This window comes from Tetrao urogallus (genome assembly GCF_951394365.1).
Source record: "Tetrao urogallus genome assembly, chromosome: 3".
NCBI classification, from domain to species: Eukaryota; Metazoa; Chordata; class Aves; order Galliformes; family Phasianidae; genus Tetrao; species Tetrao urogallus.
This window is the reverse complement of record NC_136815.1, coordinates 19,077,998-19,099,062: the sequence shown is the minus strand read 5'-3', so window position 1 is coordinate 19,099,062 and position 21,065 is coordinate 19,077,998. Positions and strand designations below refer to the sequence as shown.

The 21,065-nt window shown below is 35.0% G+C and overlaps 1 protein-coding gene across 21 annotated transcripts in view; it reads left to right on the top strand.

Moving 5' to 3' along the window:
• RIMS2 (regulating synaptic membrane exocytosis 2) overlaps positions 1–21,065 on the top strand; it is a gene marked incomplete at both ends in the record, with an annotated part of 434,834 nt that overhangs the window by 269,718 nt on the left and 144,051 nt on the right. For all 21 annotated transcript variants that reach the window (XM_079533467.1, XM_079533463.1, XM_079533461.1 and 18 more), the window contains 3 exons: positions 3,037–3,105; positions 13,083–13,239; positions 17,884–18,000. In XM_079533467.1, the coding sequence (XP_079389593.1) occupies positions 3,037–3,105; positions 13,083–13,239; positions 17,884–18,000 (343 nt within the window). The remainder of the gene's footprint in view (positions 1–3,036; positions 3,106–13,082; positions 13,240–17,883; positions 18,001–21,065) is intronic.

Below are 21,065 nucleotides of genomic sequence, written 5' to 3'. Positions count from 1 at the left end.
TATTCTTTTTACTCATTTCATCTCTTATCCATGTCAGTTCTGTGTTGGTTGGTCAAATAGACGTCAATTAACTTTCAAACCTCACATGCTGCTCTTATGTTGAGGCTTATACCAGAAACAAGTGTTTTCCACATTATTTTTATTCAGAAGTTGCAAACTGCTAACATCCAGTTATCAAACAAAATGGTTATAATTGAGAGTAGTTCAGTAATAATTTATATTCAAGTACTGTGAGGCTTAATTAACATCATTCTTCATGTTTAAAATACATCAAAGACATACAGACCATTGTCATGAGTGCACGTATTTGATGCACTCAATGTCCCAGGTATTACATGCTCAAACTCTTTGCAGAATTCTGAATTTGATAGAAAGGATTTCAGTTTCTTACTTTTGAAATATGCACCATATTTGACAACATATTGGTCAAACATTTTAAAATACACATTAAAAATGCATTGAAAACACTAAACAACAGCATCATTAGCAGTATTCCTTTGGAATAATTTGTTGATGAGAGACTTCATTGTCACACTTCCCAGACAGATTATGAGTAGTGCTTTCTCTGTTTTATGGACAGTGGTTCAAATTACTTGATATGAATATAAGATAATGAAGTGGTATTTGGAAAAGACATGGTTAAGGAGGGACTGTAGCCTACATATTAAAATTTACATTTTCAGTAGGTTAAAAACAATATTACCAGCTAGAATGCATAGCATATGAAATTATTCTTGCAAAATTTATGAGAACTATGATGCCAGCAATTATGCTTGTGTTTTGGATACTCAGTTCAACAAAGGATTTTGACCTGTGGACCTTCTAGTCTATTCAATTTCTGATGTTAATGGAAGATATTGTAAATAAGTTTAATGTGATTATTTTGCAGAAGTTTCGTATTCCAGGCAGTGATTCTTGACATTAGATTCGATAGACATGTTTTCCTTCCTCTATCCTTCCTGAAAATATTGATTTCCAAAGACAAAGCCAAGTAAGAAATCTCAATAACTTCTAACCAACATTTAAAACCACATTTTAAAGCTGTTAAAAGACACAGGCCTCTTTCCAGGGGTAGTAGCTGGAGAAAGCTCTGAAATGTGGTTCTTCTTTCTCTATGCCCATTCTTAGGGCAGGTATTGATCTTGGCCCATTCACCTTCCCAATGCCCTGTCTTTTCCCTGCAGCTTAGTTGTGTGGTGGGATTGAAGACAGAATTCTGTATATAAAAAGAGAAGATTGTCTCTAGATCCTGGAAGGGGATTTGAAGTTGAGGTATTAGGAAAGTCTCGAAGGTGGATGGGGGCTTGAGGGGAAAGAGAGGCCCCTGCATTTTTGTTTCCCAGTGGAAATCTTCAGCCACTGTGACAACAGTTGGCTATTTTCATCCTCAGAGAAGTGAATTTTCCCTCCAGGATTGATGTGATGAGCACCATTGCCTGTTCTTCCCATTCCCCAGTCCTTGCTTAGCTGCAGAGCCCGAGAGCTGCTTGTTGGCATCTCTGCACAGCAGCTGCTCTTCTGCTTCCAAGTCAGAGCCAAGGTTACCAAAGAGGTCAGAATCATGCTGCTCTGCACCCCTTTGGTGACTTCTGCCTCTTTTCTCCCAACCAAATCCTGGCCAGACCAATGGCACTCTCTTGCTCAAATATTTAGTAGCAAATACAATCCATCTTATTTAATCATGTGAATTTGAATTTGTGGCTAAGGAGAATAGAGCCTGATGGCCCCAGTACTTCTTCCCAATGGCATGTAAATCAACACAGCTGTAGAAGAAGCAGCAGGTACAGCATCACAAGCGGAGTAGATAGATGCTCTTTCTTTGTAATGCAACAAAGACGTTCATTGGGTCTCTATACTACAATTTAAAAAAATCATCAGACTGAATATCTTCCTAGTTAAACTTAATTGCTTTGTAGAAATTATCCTGATTAGCAGAAAGCCCATTAGGAGAGTTGACAGACTCTTTACAGCAAGGAAGAACCTTCCTCTGCCTTGATAAGTAGATGTTAGACAGCCTGATAGAGAACAGCAGTTTTTATGGTTCAAGTAATTTCTCACATAATAACTTTTTAAATTGAGAAGTGCTTTTATTTTTGCATACCCCTGTTGGCACTTGTTCTATGAGTATTCTGCTGGGAGGTGAGGCTGGGCATCATACTATGCCAGTCACCCAAGCAGAACATTGATCCTGCTTTGTCCTGAGCTCCCTTAGGTTTACTCTCAGTTTTTATTTGATTTTTTTTTTTTCGTTTGTTTTTCAGAATAAATCATCCTATGGCAGGAATATAAAATCTTACACCTAATTGAACAATCAGATTAAACTTCCTACCTACTAGTTGTCTATTTTTAGATGTCTAGAGAACTGGAGCAGACACACCATTGTGCAGAACATTGATTCTCACAACTGAAACATGTAATAAGTAATTATCATTGCCACTTTGACATGCCAGTGTTTCGTCCTGATGGCATCAATCAAATGCTGTTCCAAAGTTGCCATAGAAGACAGAAGACAAATAAAGCTAAACAAATTAACACATCTATTTGTCCTACACGACCTACATTTTAGTGCTAATTGTAGACACAGAATCTACTTTTGCCAACTAAGTTCCATCTATTTTGACAAGTGCACTCCTGTATAGCATTTAATAGCTTACATTCTCCAAAGCGTCACAGACAGATTTTGTTTTTCAGAACACACTTTATGTGTGAAGCTGCCTTTTCCCCTGTTAACGCTTACTAATACCCCAAAGAAAATACTGCATTCATTTTATATGATCATTACCATTTATTTTTTTTCTGGTACTTAGATGCTTCGTATGTGAAAATTTGGAAGATGAACAGTGTGGTACCTCTTTTGATATGGAACGAATAGATATGCACATGAAGTATCTGCAAGCATCATTATAATATTATTTATGTTTATATTAATGCTTAATTATCTGATACGAGATCTTGTTATTTATTTATAGACTTGGCTCAAGATAGCTCTGTTTTACAGGAAAATAACTGCTACATGTTTTTTTGTTATTTTGACAGGGTCTAAAAGAATCAGTGACAGTGAAGTCTCTGATTATGACTGTGATGATGGAATTGGTGTGGTTTCAGGTATTACTTTCTAAATTTATTCTTTTGAGTTCACTAGAATTTTTTCTTGTTTATAATTTATTATTATGAAATTTGTACTGATTTTCTGGTGAAAAATAGATTGAACGTATGAGTGTGTTTTTCTAACATATACAAAATAAGTATTGTGGTTAACATAATTTAACCATAAAAATGACCAACAGAGGGAAAAATCAATGTGTAAATTTCCGTGTTGCTTTTAAAAATGATAAAAATAGAATTAAAGTGTTTTTTTGTTTTGTTTTTAAATGTTAAATGGTAGGAAATGTGGTTTAGATTTTTTTGTAGACCTTGGGGTTTTATGTATCCTTGAAAACTTCATGGTGAAGAGGTAGCACTACCATGGATCTGAAACCTGAACATTTAAGACAGGAAAGGAGATGACTTAACAGATAATGTGTTTGTATTAAGTATTCAAATTGGCAGTTTAATGTGTATTTGAGATAAAAGTCATCTTGTGAAAGACTTCCTCCACCTGAAGGAGGACAAATTATACTGTAGTTGTATCCAAAACCAATAAAATAAGGAATTATACGCTTCTTCTGTATACAACAGAAAATCAACATAGGATGCAATCATGTCACCTTTCAGTCAGTACTGTTGGGTACAGGTACCAGTACAGAATTAACTGCACAGCTCAGTGTGCACTCAATTACAGTACTGCTGTATTGAGCTTTTTATCACACTTGGTCTGTGTTCTGGCTCCTTTGGGCCAAGTTTAGCTTTAGTCTTCCTATATAGTGGCTTACATATCTTATACAGTGAACATCGAGCAGAACATGCTCCCTGGTCTGTCCAGCAGCTGTAGGGCAGTGGTCAGCTGCTCAGTCAAAAGTATTCCAGCTAAAAGGCCACCTAAAAGCATGTGTACAACTTTTATGTCAGGTTTAAGTATGCTGATGGCAGGCTGAGTACGGTGTATAGAAGACATGAGTCAGAGCAACAGTACTACAGTGTGGGAAGGAGACAGAGGAAGTTAAAGAAGCTAGTGGAGGCAACCGTGGCTTTTACAAGATGAGGCACTGCCAAGTAAATCCAAATCTTAATGAGCTACCTAATTAGTTGAGTTTGCACAGCCCTGTCTTAATAGCTGTTATGCAAACTCTTATTCTTCACTGGTTAAAATGCATTGCTGATGGTGACTATGTTGAAAAGAAAGTTTTGTAGATGAGAATTTGCTCTATTAGATAGTGTTATTGTGTTCTTTGTATCTGTTGCAGTTTCTGTGGACTTAAATAGAAAGCATTAATTTTTAAGGAACGCATGTACTTCCAGTCTAAGTTTGGCTATCCTTACGTATGTGTGTCAGTAAGGCTTTCAGATTGCCTGTCCTCCAAAAAGGATGGATTTTCATAGTCTGGCCAATCAGTTAAATTAAAAGTGTAGCAAGCAAACAAAACCAAGTTTTGTGATTTGCAAAATTACAGAATTGTAGGAGTTGGAAAGGACCATTAAGAAAGAGAAATAAATGAAAATTTGATGTTTATCTGAAATGCTCAGTATGGAGCCATTTTGAAGCTCAAATCTCTGTTGTCTTAAAAGAAATTATATTTTTGCAGAGATGTAATAGGTGCCTGAATCATCAGGATTTCAACCAAATAGCTGGATTTTCAACTTTGTATTTTTTTTAGTTATTTCTGAAGGCTGACTTTTATATAGAGATGATAGCTCATTTCTCCTGAATTTCATTTACTTTTCAGGCATTTGTGAAATATTTTAATATAAATTAGGGTGCACTATGTTGAATGGCCATGAATCTTCTAGTAGTAATGAAATCTTTATTTTTTTCCTGGCAGTACTACAGGAAAACACTGCTTAGAGAATTGATTTATTTGTTTTCCATTATCTAATTTTATATTGTTTAACTGTTGAAGTGGTCACTAAAATCTAATCTATGTTAGGTAGCCTTTTACAGGAAGTAGATAGTTTAATTCCTATTTTGACATCTCCATGGAAGAATTAGACTTTACAGTTTAGTGAATGAGTCTACTTCCCTAAGTTTTTAATGTACATTTAGTTCCTGCAAGATCTCTTAGCTTTTTAATTTCTGCTGACAATTCTACAACTTAGTTGCATTTTGATTCAGACCGACTGTGTAGCTGGAAGAGTTTGATGTTCTTTTAGCTTTGAAATTTTTATTGCCTTCCTTTTTTGTGCTGCTGTCACTACATTTACAAGTCTTTTGATTTATCCTTGTTTTATCTTACCATCCACATCCTTCTCTCATTTAAGGTTCTTCAGTTTGCAGACTCATCACAATCTTGATTTAAATACATGCCTTCTTTGCAGTGCAAAACTTCAGCCATTTGTCTCTCTTTGTTCTTACTTTTTTAGTACCCCAGTTCTTTCATTTTGTATTTTCAGATTTTATTTAACATGACACTTCACTTTGCTTTTAATCTTTTGACATATAAATACTGTATCACACCAAATATGTTTGCTGACATCTAGTGAGTACTCTCAGTGATCCTTTCCATAAAATTCATGCTTATTCAATGTACTAGACCAATGTGTAGTTGTCTAACTTGTTTCCAGGAGCCTTTAAGAAAAGAATTCCCTTCTGTTTCCTCTTTAGTTTATTTTTATTCAAAACAGTGTGGTTATTATTTGATCTCATTATTTATTACTTATTTATAGTTATTTAAAATATACTTTTTTTCATGTTCCTGATTGTAGCTGAAATTTTATCTTTCTACAAAACATCCTTTTATGTAGGTTCTCTGGTATTGATCCTGTAAAGTTAAACGTCTGCCTTTGAATAAGCTGGTGATAGGAACACAGCAACTGAATATCTGAAAACAGTTAATGTGCACCTGTAAGTGTGATTGTCTAAGACTTGACTCCCCTAATACTTGCTGAAAGAGAAGGAACTTTATATGCTGCAGTTCTTTGCATAAGTTCTTTCATAATCTAAATATTTTTAGTGTACCTGCAGTTGCTTCTTATTGCTGATATGGCAATTGTGATGCACTGATTTAATTTCCTGGTGATAAAATCCTCATGTCTGTTTCTCACACTTTTCCTTAATTTTTACAAAAAGTTCAAATGTATTCATAAAAGCTTTCTCTTCGGCTTGCTTGCATCTTTGAATGCTTAGACAGGTAACAAATATTGGTTTTATTGAAGAGAGCATTGCTTCTGTCATCAGGAAAGACTTTTAAGGAAATAAAGGTAAACCAACAGAAAAACTTAACAAAAAATTTTGGGTACATGTGCATTCTACATCAACACTGTCAGAAAGGATTCTAAAATACTGCATATTTAAGCAGATTTGAAAAAAAATGCTTAACGAGTTTTAGAAATAGTTCTCTTGAGATAGAATACATATTAAATTTATACTGAGATCTAAAATAGTAGAACAGAATCCCCATTATACTTCATCTCTGCTGGATTTAGTGTTGGCTAAATTGAAGAGGATAGAAGGAGGAGAGACAGTAGTAGCTCTTTTTGTCTTTTAGATTGATTTTTATGTGGCCTTCTAGCCATTTAAAGCATTCATTTAGCTGTCCTAACAAATAGAATTTTACTCCCCTAAAATTGTTTGTCATCATCAATACTATGTGGGGAACATCTTGATTTGCCCCTTAGAATGCTCTTAATGTTCTTATGTAGTTATTGGTCATAGGATCATAGAATCATCATAGAATGGCCTGAGTTGAAAAGGACCACAGTGATCATCTAGCTTCAATCCCCCTGCCACAGGCAGGGTCACCAACTACCAGACCAGGCTGCCCAAAGCCAGCAGTACACTGATTTTATACTGATTTTAGAGAGATCCTGTTCTCCAGGACATCACTTCAATTATAATATTTAGTACAATTCAGTGAAAAGCAGGTGTTTGGGTTTTTTTCTTCGTATTGATCAAATTTTAATGGGCATTATGGTTAACCAAGTTCAGCAATTATGGACTGCAATTTCTAGTTATTTTCTCAAGAGCTTCAGCATAGTGTTTGCTGAACCTACTGTAAACTACTGCATTGAAGTAGCCTACTAAGTCTGCCTTTATAAAGAAAAAGGAAATTGATTGTCCACACCATTTAATTCTAAGTCTCACATGTCACTGTTGTAAGTCTTAAAGTGAGATATGATTTTTTTAAAATTCCATTCTACACCAATGCCTCATCTGTACAACTTAATTTCATGAGACACATGTAATCTGAGATATGTTTGAATGGATGAGTCCTGGAAGAATGTAAGGTGCAGAATTCTGCATAAATGCTATTGCAGGTTGGTAGAGAAGAGCTTTTCCAAGAGAAAAATTGCAGTCCCCAGCAGAAAAGCATTTATAATGATAAGCTATTCTCATCATTCAAAAGATAATTAGATGTTTCAGGAGCAAAATAAGAATACTAATGAGATATTTATTCAGAAGATGGTTAGAACTAGGTAGCTTAGAAAAAATAACAACCAGCAAAGAAATTCTTACTGAACTTACAAAATCAATTCGGTTTTTGAGGAAAAATGAAAAGCAATTATTCATTTTGCTTCACTTCTCAAAATACCTGATGAGATATTCAGATATTCTTCAGAATAATGACTGAAGTCCTTAATCTTAATTCCTGTGCATTTACAAAATGTGTTACGTGGCTGATCTCCTTGAAATAACATAAATCTTATGTACGAATAAGAACTTAATCCACAGTAGAGAAGACTACTGATATATATGTCTGAAATAAATAGAAATAAATAGAAAAAAATACTGTATCCATGACATATCTCTCTTTCTGAGATTTAGGTTACACACTGTTTAGATTACACTGTAGAACTAAAGAATTATCCTATTGACAAATTAATTTGGTAAGGTTTTTTGGTTGGTTGGTTGGTTGGTTTGTTACAATTCTTTAAAGTACAGACCCTGCACATGCCCCTTGGGATTCCAAAGCTTAATATCTCAAGAAATAGTGTAATGTCTTTCAGAATCTACAAGTTATTTCTACATGTGCTCTATATTTATTTTTTTCCCCGAAAATGATTTCAGTAATAATTAGTAGCACTAACATAAGCCGGGAAGCAATGAAGATTTCAATCTTCGTTGAGAAAGCTTCCCACACATGAAGGAGGTGTCTACAACACTTGCCCTGGTATCGGTCAAATACACTGTTTTGAATTTCATTCAGTCTATATATCTATCATTCACTATTTTGAAAGTCATGTTTGAACAATGAGATCATTCAAGACGTCCTGTGGGAAATTAGATCTCATGGATACAACTGAGCTGTTTGGAGCATATCCCCAGTTTAATCAAAACCTCTGCAGATGACTTAAAAGTTGAGCTGTCACAAGCTAAAAATTTTTAGGTTAGCTGACAGTCCTATTGGAGATACTGAATAATGTAGCCTTCTGTTAAAGAGAACTTCTCCAGGCTTCTTCCAGTAGAAAATTTTGTTTTGTTTCTCTAAAGAACGTAGCACTCATAAACATCTACAGGACAGCTGTGAACTTCAACAAAAATATTTACTCAAGATAGTTCTGTTGTAGAGATGTCCAACTGACAGAAATATTGCAGAGTTGTCTTGTTTTTGTTGATATGGAAGAGTTACTGTTCCCATCTGCAGTGCACTCACCACTTTGCTGTGTGTTGCTGGGTGTATGGACAGCACTGAACAGTGCACCATGCTCCAGTTTATTACTATGTGAAAACACTTTCCACACATGTTAATGATCAGAAAAATTGTCTCAAGCGTAACTGGCCCTTGCACATCAGCAGCGTAGTTAAAAAAACACTTGGTGAGAAAGTGTGTTACAGTGACACAAGTAACCATTTGATCTTACTATTAAGCTTCCTAGTTTCTTTCAGTGTGCATTCATTCTACTTTTATTTGTAGAATAATATTTTGATGCAGAAAACCCTACCACGAAACCTATGTATGTATCTTCAATTTACAGAAAATTCATATATGAATAATTCCATGTGTTTGGTCAGATACAAAAAAAAAAAAAGTTGGCACTTTTTCAGATGACATCCAAATTCTGCATTTAGATGCTCAAATCACTGTAGAAGCTGAGAACATTTGCATACAAGACCTGGACTGTCTCCAAAGTGCCCATGTATAAAATCTAGGTATGCTAAACATTTCTGACTTTTCCAATTTGATTATGTAGTTGTTTTTAATTGGTCCTTGCTCTAAGCCCAACCACTGTGAATGTTAAAAAATAAATAACTGATGTAGAAAAAGCTTGATGCCTCAGTTAAGTACAGATGTTAAAGTGGAGAAAATGCCACTCGGCATCAGTGTCTGAAACAAGTTCATTAGTCTGCCCGTGATGAATAGCAATTCTAATTATTGCTTTTCTAGAATTATTTTCATATAGTTTCTCTCGAGTCAGTCAAGCATCAAGACTCCTAAACTAAAAGCTTCATTAAGATGCTTCAGGATTCTTGGGGGTGTTAGTGTAGTGCTGTTCATGTGAACTTCATATTTGGAGGTCTGCGATCTTCTGTAATTTTGTGCATGACAGCTGCAAAATTTGATAACAATTTGTTAGTATTTAGTGAACTGCACAGCATAGTATCAGTACAAAACAGCTGTGCTGTGTGGACGAGTATTTTAAATCAAATGTATTAATATTCTCTCTTAAAACAGATAAAGTGAAAACTTCAGCTCATAGGAAGCTATATTTAGTGTGCCTTATGAAATCCCTAATTTGAAATGTATGACAGTTTTTGATGCAGCCCTCCCATGAAAATGCAGTTGCATTGCAGATGTCTCTGTCATGTGCCCATCTTTTATGTGTCCACAGCTCTCAGTTGTTTATCTCTGATTATCTCTGTACTGATTATCAGGTTCTGTGTGCTCTGTACTTTAAGAGGCTTGCTGTAGTTATAGAGCCTTTGATTCTATGGTAATGACTTAATATTTATAGCTGCAAGCAGATTCTGGTGTTTATCCTATTTTTACTACTGCTATAATTGTCTTTGCTCTATAGTAGCTCCATGGTCAAGTTGCGCTTTAGACCTGTTTTTACTGTCTCTGTATAATTTCAGCAGGATAATATTTTTATTTCACTCTTCTAATCTTATCACTGGGACCCCACAATATTTTTGAGCCTGGAAATTAAATTGTCCCTTTTCCAATTGAGAATGTTACCATAAGTTTGGGAATGTTGTCTCTTTCGAGAGAGACATGAGTGTTCCAACTCCTGTGCAAGCAAAACCAATCACATTTTAAAGAGATTTATGTTCTCATGTTGGAAGTACCAAAAGTTACCACGTCAGTTGTTACCATGACCAGTTACCCTCGTCATTCAGTCTTCAATAGCATTTTGAGGTTTGTTAAGAGTTTAGAAGAACTCTGGCATTGATTGCTAAACATATTTATTATGATGTTGACCAGTGTACAGATCACTGATAGCGATTTAATTGAGCCTTCCATGAAAGCTTTGTGTCACTGTCTTCTTGCTGAAGCTTTGTAGCTGAAGAGCTGTCTCTCACTGCTCTCTCTGCGTCTCTTGTGGCTCATGGTAATCACAGATTATTACACTGAACTTTCAATAGTTTGTTTATAACAATGAAAATACTAAATAAAGCAATTAAACTTCTAATAAATAATACTTCGAATTTTTTTCTCCAATATTTTAGATAAAGAAAGCATATTTTTAAATGAATATAAAGACTCAAAGACCAGTGAATCATTAAACTATTATATGCTGGTACCGAGTGCTTTCAAGACCAGCATTGTAACTCTGATCTGCCAAAGCTAACCTTAGACAGACTTAATTCAAGTCTAAAGCTGATCAAGAACCTTGCTACGTTCTTGGCTTTTGCATTTGAAAGTTTTGTACATGATTATATCTTTTTTGTAGCAGTTTTCTTAGTTTTCTATCTTTCCAAGAAGTGGAAAAAACATTTTCACCTTTTCCTTACTCAGTTCTTCTAAAAAAATACTGTAGGATAGTTTTTATCAGAGGTTGGTACAGAGCTTTTCATATTGAAGGGATGGGAGCATCTTCCACGCATCCTTGACTTTAGCAACTAAGTTGAAAACAAGGCATCTTCTGTGACCTTTGTCTTCATGGCTATGTTAACAACCTTTTGGATCATATTTCTGAAATACCTGATCTTCTTTATGCATTCATGAAGTGGAAATGCTCTCTTTTGCAGTTTTGATTTTGTTCTAGCTGTGAAGTGTTGGAAATAGTCAAGAAACCTAAGAAACTTTCTTAATTTGTCCCTAAGCTCTTTTTGTATCTTCATTAAACACATTTTTTTCTAGTATGGTAGCTTCAAAATATGGATGTTTTATTTAATGGAAATATTAAATTCTGTGGATGCTCATAGAAAGTTATGTTCTGTAAAGTATGATGTAGTTATTTTCACTATGAGATTGCAAATGATTTTGCATTTTATGTTCTTTTGATTTCTAGCTGGTAAAAATACTTAGTATGAAATGAGGCAGAGAGCTATATTGACTCCACAGAATTGAAAGACGATGTTGAATTTCAACCTCTTAGCGGGTTGCTTTACCGAACCTGTTACTTCTCAATGTTTGACAGTTTGACACGTTGGCAAAAGGGAAGCTTTTTTTTTTCTTCTTTTTTTCCCAGCTACATAGCATTACTTGATTGATGTGAAGTGACAAACAAATGTCTGTTCTTTAAGGTCATTGTCCTAAAGTGGTTGCAGTGATGGTGTGATATTCTTTCCCTTTTAATATACACACATATGCACATGTGCTCATGCACGTGCTTCAGCTTACATCTACATGTATGGGGAAGAAGTTGATTGATTGATGTATATCCTTGGTCCTGAGGTTGTGTGAAAAGAAATACTTAGCTGGAAGTATTGAGTATTCTTGGAAGAATGAAATCCAATGAAGTAATGAAGTTTTGCTTATCTGTTTACCAAAAAATTTCCAGGAAGAAAACTATGAGTAATGTAGTAGAAAGCCAAATACTTTTGGAATCTCAGAAGTTTTTCACTGGAAAATACTTACAGCCTTATAAGCTGGAATTTTCCAGTATTGGGGATCTCTTTGATCACTTTTTACTTGAATACTATCTTCAGAACAAAAAGTCACTTATTTCACCTGTCACAGCTGTCAGGAGGTTTTTGAAGACCTATTTTTTCAAAGCATTATTATGAGGTTAAAATATGCAATTCTTCCATTTCTTATAATCACATGTTAACTTGATCCTCACAAAATATGTGAAAACTTCCTTGAATTTGTTATTTATCTGGTATCCTGTTTTCAGAGAGTGTTGTATCCTGGGCCAGTGAATTTAACTTCCACAGTAAGATGCACAGTTACTTTAATACATCCAGCTTTTTAAAAAACATTTTTGTTAAAATACTTTGTAAAATGGTCATGTGGGAACCTTTAAAACTGTTCAATCCAGGGAGGCTTTGCTTAGAACACTTCATGTCTCCTATTGCCTTAATTCAACATTAGCTCTACAATGGAAGCAAGATTCATTTTTTTCTTTAATTATCGGAAACAGAAATTTTTCTTGAACTCAAACTCTATGTTTATTTCCCTGGAAGATATTACTACACCAACTTTTAAACCTGAACTTTGGGTTAGTTTTGAGGACATTTCTGTGCAAAGTTTCATTATACTATATATTTTACACAACTCTTATGATATAATTTTAATTACACAAAATAAAAAAGAAAATACAGTAATTTTTTTTTTTAACTTATTCTAAGGAAAAAAGTCTGTTTAACTAGTTTTATTATTAATGCATGATACTGACCACGAGTTATTTTAAATTGCAAGATTGTTGCATGGTGTTTATTACTACACTTCTGAAGTATAGCTGTAGGAGCTATAACTCTATTTGAATCAAACATAAAACCAGGAATATTTGCATACATATTTTCATTACAGAAAATCAAGAAAAACATGTGACAACATTCTTGATCAGAACCCATCAGTTATCATGCTTACAACTGCTGCAGGTGTGGTAGGAAATTAAAAATTGAAACTTCAGATTAACTGAATATTTGCTTTTCTTTTTAGATTATCGACATAATGGAAGAGATCTCCAAAGTTCAACGCTATCAGTGCCGGAGCAAGTTATGTCATCTAATCATTGCTCTCGATCAGGGTCCCCTCACCGTGGAGATAGTATAGGACGGACAAGATCGTGGTCTCCCAGTGTCCCTCCCCCACAAAGGTAAATTGTTATTGAAACATGTAGGTATATAAACTTAAGTGCTATTGATTCTGTAAAAACACTGGAAAGAATCTCCTGACTTTCAAAATGGGAACAAATTGATTAGATCTTATAAAACTGTATAAAGTCAGTAATGTTTTTATTACATTATATTGATGTCTGGAAGTTCATCTGATTTTATGTCTAAAGAAAGAAAAATACATCTCCAGATTTTTATTTTCATGAGCTATTTAGAAGATGCCTTTTACTTTCTGATGGTTTGACATTTTCTCACTGTTCTAGCTCATTGTTCTCATCAGTGGCTGTTTTCAATCTTTTTGTCTGTGTAGAATTAAGATGCTGGCAGTGCCATACTTCACATAGAAGCTTTTTTTCTACATTTCTTCTTCAAACGTTTAGAACATCAAAAATAATTTGTCATACATATGGTTTCATATTGAAAAAAATCAACTCTTCATTTGGAAGGTTTGTGATGTCTTGTAAAACCGAGATCAGGACAATTCTTCTAACCTGACCAATTTGGATAATTACAACTGTTTGGTTCAGTATACTTTTTAAGAAATAATTAAAACTTTATCTGTATGGATAAGATTTCTTAAGAGGAAGCAGAATGTAGTTGTCAGGGGAATTAAACCTGTGTTCCAGCACTTTTTTTTTTTACTATGTATGGGTAGGTTTTCAGTTCCCGTAATTCAGCTGAAATAAAAGGAATAAGATAATGTTCACTGTTTCCATTTAATACTGAAGATTTGGTATCCAGTGTTCCCAGTAAGGTACGTGTGTGTATTCCTTTCTTTTACAGCCATTCCAATTATCTTGTGTTCTATGTTTCTTTCTTTCATTTTTGTTCTTTCTGTTAGTTTAAGATTCTTTTGGCTGCATATTCTCTTATGTTTTCACTTACCATTTCCCTTAACAGAGATTGTTATCATTTTCCCTTAGAGAAGTATTAGGATTCCAAATTATCTCATAGCTAACAGGTAGAAAATTAAGTTTCTTCTTGAAATCTAAAAGCATACATAAGCATAGCCTTATTTTAAATGAAACATACTGGTAGTTAGATAAGCAGTAGACACAGAGGCCCATTCTGCTTTCAGTGGTACTGAATTCAGGCTAAGTAATTGCCTATGCTAACTCTGCTGGGGTTATTCCTATTGGATATTTAAGAGTTCTTAAGGGTTTTTTAAGGGTCCTTTCTAACTCAAACAGTTCTTTGATGCCATGAGATAGACATAAATATGGTCAAAATCCCTTTTTAAAATTCTTTTATTTTCTGTGTTGTGTGTATTTTAACTAAGCTAGTAATTAAGACTTGTCTAACACCATTGAAAAACCTTCTTTTCATTTTCTTCCTATTTTGTATGTTGGTAATGTTTACATGAAACTTTCCTTCCTTCCTGATTTTAAACTAGAATTTAAAATTTAATTTGGAACTTACAGAGTAAGCTTCAACTGTTTCCTATGATGTCATATGATGTCACAGTGAAATGCATTATTTATCTAATATTTCCCTGCCCATATCCCAAATCATTAAGAGCCCAAAGAATAGAGTTGCTAGAACATGAGACTTCATAGAAAAGAAGCAGCATAGTCTTTTGAGTACAGAAATACCTATTTTAAATCTAATGAAGATCTAGGTCTACTTGGAAGAGCTGTAAACATTTTTACATTTAACGTCTTGTTAATAAATGTATATAGTTTGAGGCCCTTAAAATTCACAAATGATACCCGGCATAATAACTGAAAAGAAAATATTATTTTGAATAGCTATATTCATGGCAGCCCTCAGTTTGCATGGTTTTACTTTTAGCAGAGGTTAGGACAAGTCTTATATAAAGCAGTAGAAGATTTGTAATGTTTTCACTAATGTATGCAGTGGACTGTGTGTTTCTAGATCAGGTTAGATTGTGTCAGACAGTGAGCAATAGGGTGTTTAGCTTTTTTGAAGATGGCATTTGAAAAAGCAAGATGGTAGAAAACAGTGATCTGGATGAGAGGATTAGGTGCACCCTTCCTACAGTAACAAGTGAGGTGGGACTGTTGAGCTGCTTGAGGATAGGAAGCCTTTTCAGAGGGATCTGCACAGGCTGGACTGATGAGCTGGTGCTGTTTCCTGCACTTGGCTCACAACAATCCCATGCAGTGGTATTGGCTTGGGGAAGAGTGGCTGGAAAGTTGCCCAACAGAAAAGGACCTGAGAGTGCTGGTCAGTAGCCAGCTGAACATGACCCAGCAGTGCGCCCAGTGGCTCTGGTGAGGCTGCACCTCTACTACTATTGGGCCCCCTCACTACAACAAGACTGATTTTCTGGAACATGTTCAGAAAAGAGCAATGAAGCTGATCAAGTGACTAGAAAACAAGACAGATGAGGAGTGGCTCAGGGAACTAGGGATGCTCAGTCTGATGAATAGGAAGCTAAGGGGAGATCTCATTGCTCTCTACAAATTTCTTAAAGGAGGTTTCAGTGAGAGGGGTGCCGATTTCAGTGACAAATGATAGGACAGCAGGAAATGGCCACAGGTTGTACCAGGGAAGGTCTAGATCAGATTGCTTTACTCCATACACATTCAAATGCGAGGTTCCAAAGGAGTAGATACATAAAATGGGGAAAAAAATTTCCTTATATAACAAATTTAATTGGACAAAGTATGTCATTTCCCCTTAAACAGCAAATCTAGCTAACAAAGGCATCTTTAGCAGAGTGAAAGAGCTTTATTTGAAGTACAAGAAATACATTTGTGTAGGATGTTTAAAGGCAGCATGAAGTTATAGCCTGATATAATAGAGAAATCTAAAGGAGAACTGATTTATTTAGAACAGTAAGCTAAAAATACAATTTTACTGAAAGCTACTTGAGCACAAAGGATGGTACTGCATTTTCAGGACCAAGGCTAATAGTTTGGTAGTTTGGGCAGGAGTTTTCACTGTGTTTGCAGAAGATGAAAGTCAGGTATTTAGGAAGTTTTGCAAAAAGTGGCAGGTTGAGAAAGCTTTAATGTTTAAGTCAAAAGAAGGATGGAGTAAAAGAAGATAATTCTATAAACAGAAATAGCTGTTTTTTATGTTTTTTTTAAACCTGAATGAAATGAGATGAAATGATAGACTGTGGAAAGGAATTAGAGACTAAAGTTGAGAAAGAAGGAATAAGAATTGGTTGCTGAACAGCAGAAGAGAACCATCAGTAACCATTTCAGAGTAAAAATGTGTATGAAAGAGTCCAATTGTGGAATAAAGCCATTTTGGTATTCATAATTTTGGTGTAAATAAAGTAATTAAAACATGTACAGAAAAATTACGGGCTAGATGTTGTAGAGTGAAAGGTAGAAAAATTGCACCTATTTCTAATATGGTACTTAGAAAATTTAGTTGGTAAACTGAATTCTGAGGACTCCAGAACTGTGTCCAGTTCTGGACTCCCAGCACAAGAAGGACATGGAGCTGTTGCGCCAAGTCCAGAGAAGGGCCACAAAAATGATCAGAGGGCTGGAGCACCTCCCCTACAAGCACAAGCTGAGGGAGCTGCGGCTCTTCAGCCTGGAGAAGAGAAAGCTTCAAGGAGACCTAGTGGCCTTTCAGTACCTACAGGGGGCCTACAGGAAAGCTGGGAGGGACTTTTTATGAGGGCAGGTAGTGACAGGATGAGGGGAAAAGGTTTTAAACTGGAATAGGACAGATTTAGACTAGATATTTAAGAAGAAATTCTTTACTGTGAGGGTGGTGAGACACTGGGACAGGTTGCTTAGAGAGGTTGTGAATGCCCCCTCCTCGGAGCATTCAAGGCCAGGCTGGATAGGGCTTTGAGCAACGTGGTCTACAGGGAGGTGTCCCTTCCTATAGCAGGGGGTTGGAAATAGAATCATAGAATGGCCTGGGTTGAAAAGGACCGTAATGATCATCCAACCTAAACCATTCTCTGATTCTAACACTATTTGGCTTCATAATAGCCAAAGTGAAAAAATGCAATTACAGGATGGTGGAGGTTGGCAGAGACCTCTGAGTCCATCTCATCAATCTCTGCTCAAGAAGGGACAACGCAGAGCAGGGTGCGCATTCCCATACCCAGTTAATTTACTAGAAATAAACTATTGCTACTGGCAAAAGTTCATGTTGCTCTTTTATTTAGATTACAGGATTTTGTTGTTGTTGTTGCTATTTTTTTTTTTTTTTAAATCAGGCTTTACTGTGCCAGAAATCCAGCAGTACTCATCAGAGACGGTTGGACTGGATGATCTTATAGGTCGTTTCCAACCTTGTGATTCTTGTGATTCTTGTGTCTTACTGCAGTTTACGTATTTATATTATAACCAAGCTCAAAACTCTTGGAAAATTCTTTATAGTGCACATTTCATCTAGGAAGGTAAATTTCATTGAATGTGCTTCTTTGGAAAGACTAATTTTTGTCTAAAGTGTACCATTTTAATGAAATAATTGAGTTGAGTATCAGAACAAAACAAAAAATCATATCCCTACCATTCAGTTAGCACTTTTTTCAATAGGCAAAAATAAAGATTACAATAAAACTATGAATTACGTGAGTATGAAATTATACAAAAGATAGATTAGGTAAACCAACTCGTGTTTGCTAACAACTTTATGTTGTAGTCCAGCTACAGAACTCAGAATCTGCTCTCTTTTATCCCTAGTCGGAATGTGGATCAGGGACCAAGAGGGACACGGTCTACTGCGGCACATTACAATACCCTGAACCGAATGGAAAGACACCGTGCAATAGATGACCACTACTCCCCGGACAGAGAGAGGTAATTATCTGACTGATATTAAGCACAACTGTAGCCTACTCTCATTAGTGTGAAATACTTCGGAGTGTCTCTAAAATAGGTAACCAAATTGCTTACCTTTTCCCACAGATGAACATTTCCCTACTCATTAAGGAAATATATACAATGTGCACAAGGCTGACAAAACTCTTTGCAAAGAGGGAAACTGAACAAGCTATGATAAATTGTTTAGTTTTTCTTTTTTATTGGGAATGTTTCTCTGTACTATATTAATAAATTCCCTAAGTGCAGAATATCTTACAAAGAAATTAAGAATGAACTTGGTCATTTTTGCTGCTGAATGAAGAGATAATTTGAGTTCACAATTAATGTGATACTCCCATTGCAATTAACAGACATAATGAAAATATACTCTAGCACTGTGTTTTCTTTTCTTAACTTTATGAGCCACTTGGTGATAAAATTACTTGTTATGGCAATGTGTACTAGAATGAAGTTGGGGTCCTTGTGTTTAGAGGCACATCTTACCACAAGTAAAGGTTTGCCTGATCAAACTTCCAAAACTGTACTGACTTGTATGAGTTTTAATGATACAAAACCAAACTGCAAGATGTAGCTGGTTAATGTAGATAATTATGCTGGGTTCGTGTAGTAGTGCCTTTCTGCAGTTACAAAAGTAATTATCTTCCCCAACTCATGGTCTTTATGCCAGGAAATCAAAGGAAAAAGGAGATTATACATTTAGTCTAGAACTTCTTCCCCCTTGTAATATTCCAAGCTGAAAATCTGTGCATCATAAGGTAGATTATAATCAGGCTGATATTATCGCATTTCATAAATGTAGATAGCAAGGCATAATACATGTATATTTTGTAATTCAAGTGAGTCCTGTGTGGCTAGTATTATTATTTGAAATTAATACTTCTACTGATGATTCTTACAGATTATTCCTCAAGCGACACCAAAGCACAGAATTGGTGTTAGAAGCTGTAATACAAACAACTTAAGACATCAGCATTTTTTGCTGACTTTATTGAACTGAAAAGGTGAATGTGTCTTAAAGAACATTGATGTGATAATCACTGACTGTAAAGAATGTAAGACAGAATAGTCTGAAAAAATATATAATTATATTTTCCTAATTAGATAAGTTAGAAAAAAAGAGTACCAAAAATAAAAATGAAATACATATAGTTATTTAAGCAACGTTAAATTGAATTTGGCCAAAAAAGTCAAGTGGACAAAAAATTAAGTTACTGAAAAGCAATGAAATGTCATCCAAAATGTTAACCATATTCATTACAAGTATATCATAGGAAAGCCTCCTTTGAAGTATTTGATACTTCTGTTTGTACTGCAGAAAAATGTTATCCACTTGATTGATGAGGCTAGATGATTTTCATGCAGAATGAAATAATTTAAGGATTCCAAACTGTTTCTGGTATATTGTTTCTGGAATATTCTTGGGATTGTTTACTGTGTGAGTTTGCCTCCCAGATATATGCACAGCAGTGAAAACTAGCCAGAAGTACAGTAATAAAGTCTTTTCCCATGACTTAATAAAAATATCCCCTACTGAACTGGTTTAGATTAAAGAAAGAAAACCTGGTTTTTTTTTAGAACGTATCAGAAAAACAATGTCTGAAGTTGGTGACAAATGTATTGAGTTTTCACATGATCAGTCTCAATGAGTAGATGTTTCTTTGTTAGGTATATTCTGAATTGCTGCATACAGGTGTATGTGTTGTTTGTATCTTCCAAAGCACCAAAGTTCTCCCCAGTTTCTACATGGTGAATGATTATCTAGCAAGTCAGACTACTGACTAACTTACATCTACCTATTTCAGCATATATTGTCTGTATCTTGGTTCTAGGCAACACAAAACAGAAAAAGACTAGTCCCAAAAAATTTATCATATTTTCTATTCTCTGTTGTTAACTAACTGACTTTATGAGTGGAAAGATTATTAAACTTCAAATTATGTTACTGAATATTTGTCTGATATTGTCAGTGTTAGGTAATAAAAAGCACTGTGCATGCACGAGTCATTGAAATAACTCTTCAATAGTATTCTGAAACCGCTGAAATCAGTTTGTAGAAGTGTAAAAACTGAAGATTTAAACAAGTTTATAGTCTTTCTACTTGCCATTCTTGCTTTGTTCCATATTTAACCTTTGTGAAACAAAATCATACTTTGCTTTCCCACTGCTCTGATGATTTGCTGTTTCCACAGTCCATTTATCCTTTGGAGATGTTTGTAAAAATGGGACTTTGAAAAAGTACGTTCTGGCAGACATTCTCAGTTGCTAAGTTTAAATATGACTGAGTATATATATAAGAGCTCTTGTTCCTTCCTTTTCCAGATACATGTCTAACACACATGGTACTGAGGTGTAAGGTACTATGCGACTGTATGTGAGAAGGTCTAGTGACCTTGAGCCTGATTGCAATGTAAATGGTCCCTCAAAATCAAAGTTAGAAGTGAAAATCGAATTATTAAGAATGCAGGAAGACACACATTTTTTATTTAGTTGGCGATAATTTTAATGTCAAGCACCAGACTCAACACACTGTTTTTGATTCATATATTGATTTTGGTTGGCAGGATAGAGCTAGAGTTAAAAGTTATATTGATTCCTTTATTACCAAAAATGTCAGAATTGTATTGTCCTTTCTGGGTGCTCAAAGTAGGGGCTCAAGTTATTATCAGACATTCAAAATGCCCCAAAAATTCATATGCCAGCTCTCACATCTCCCTTCTTCTAACTTCAATGCCTCTTTTATAAAAAAAAAAAATCCTCCCAATCAGCCCAAAGAGCCACCTTTTTCTTTCTCTGCAATTTGATAAAGTTAATTCCTGCTTTTCAATGTTTCTGGATGTTTAGAAAATTCTAACTTGACTAGTTTGTATGTATTTGGTAAGAGGCAAATTCATACCAGTAAAAAAAAAACAAAGAAAAAAAAAAAAAAAAAAAAAAAAGAAACTGTTTTGTTAGCAATCTTAATAATTTGTGCTTGTCTTGCATTTGATTTGGTGGTTCAGTTGAAGAGATGTACAAGTATTACTAAAAAGGGAGGGACAGTA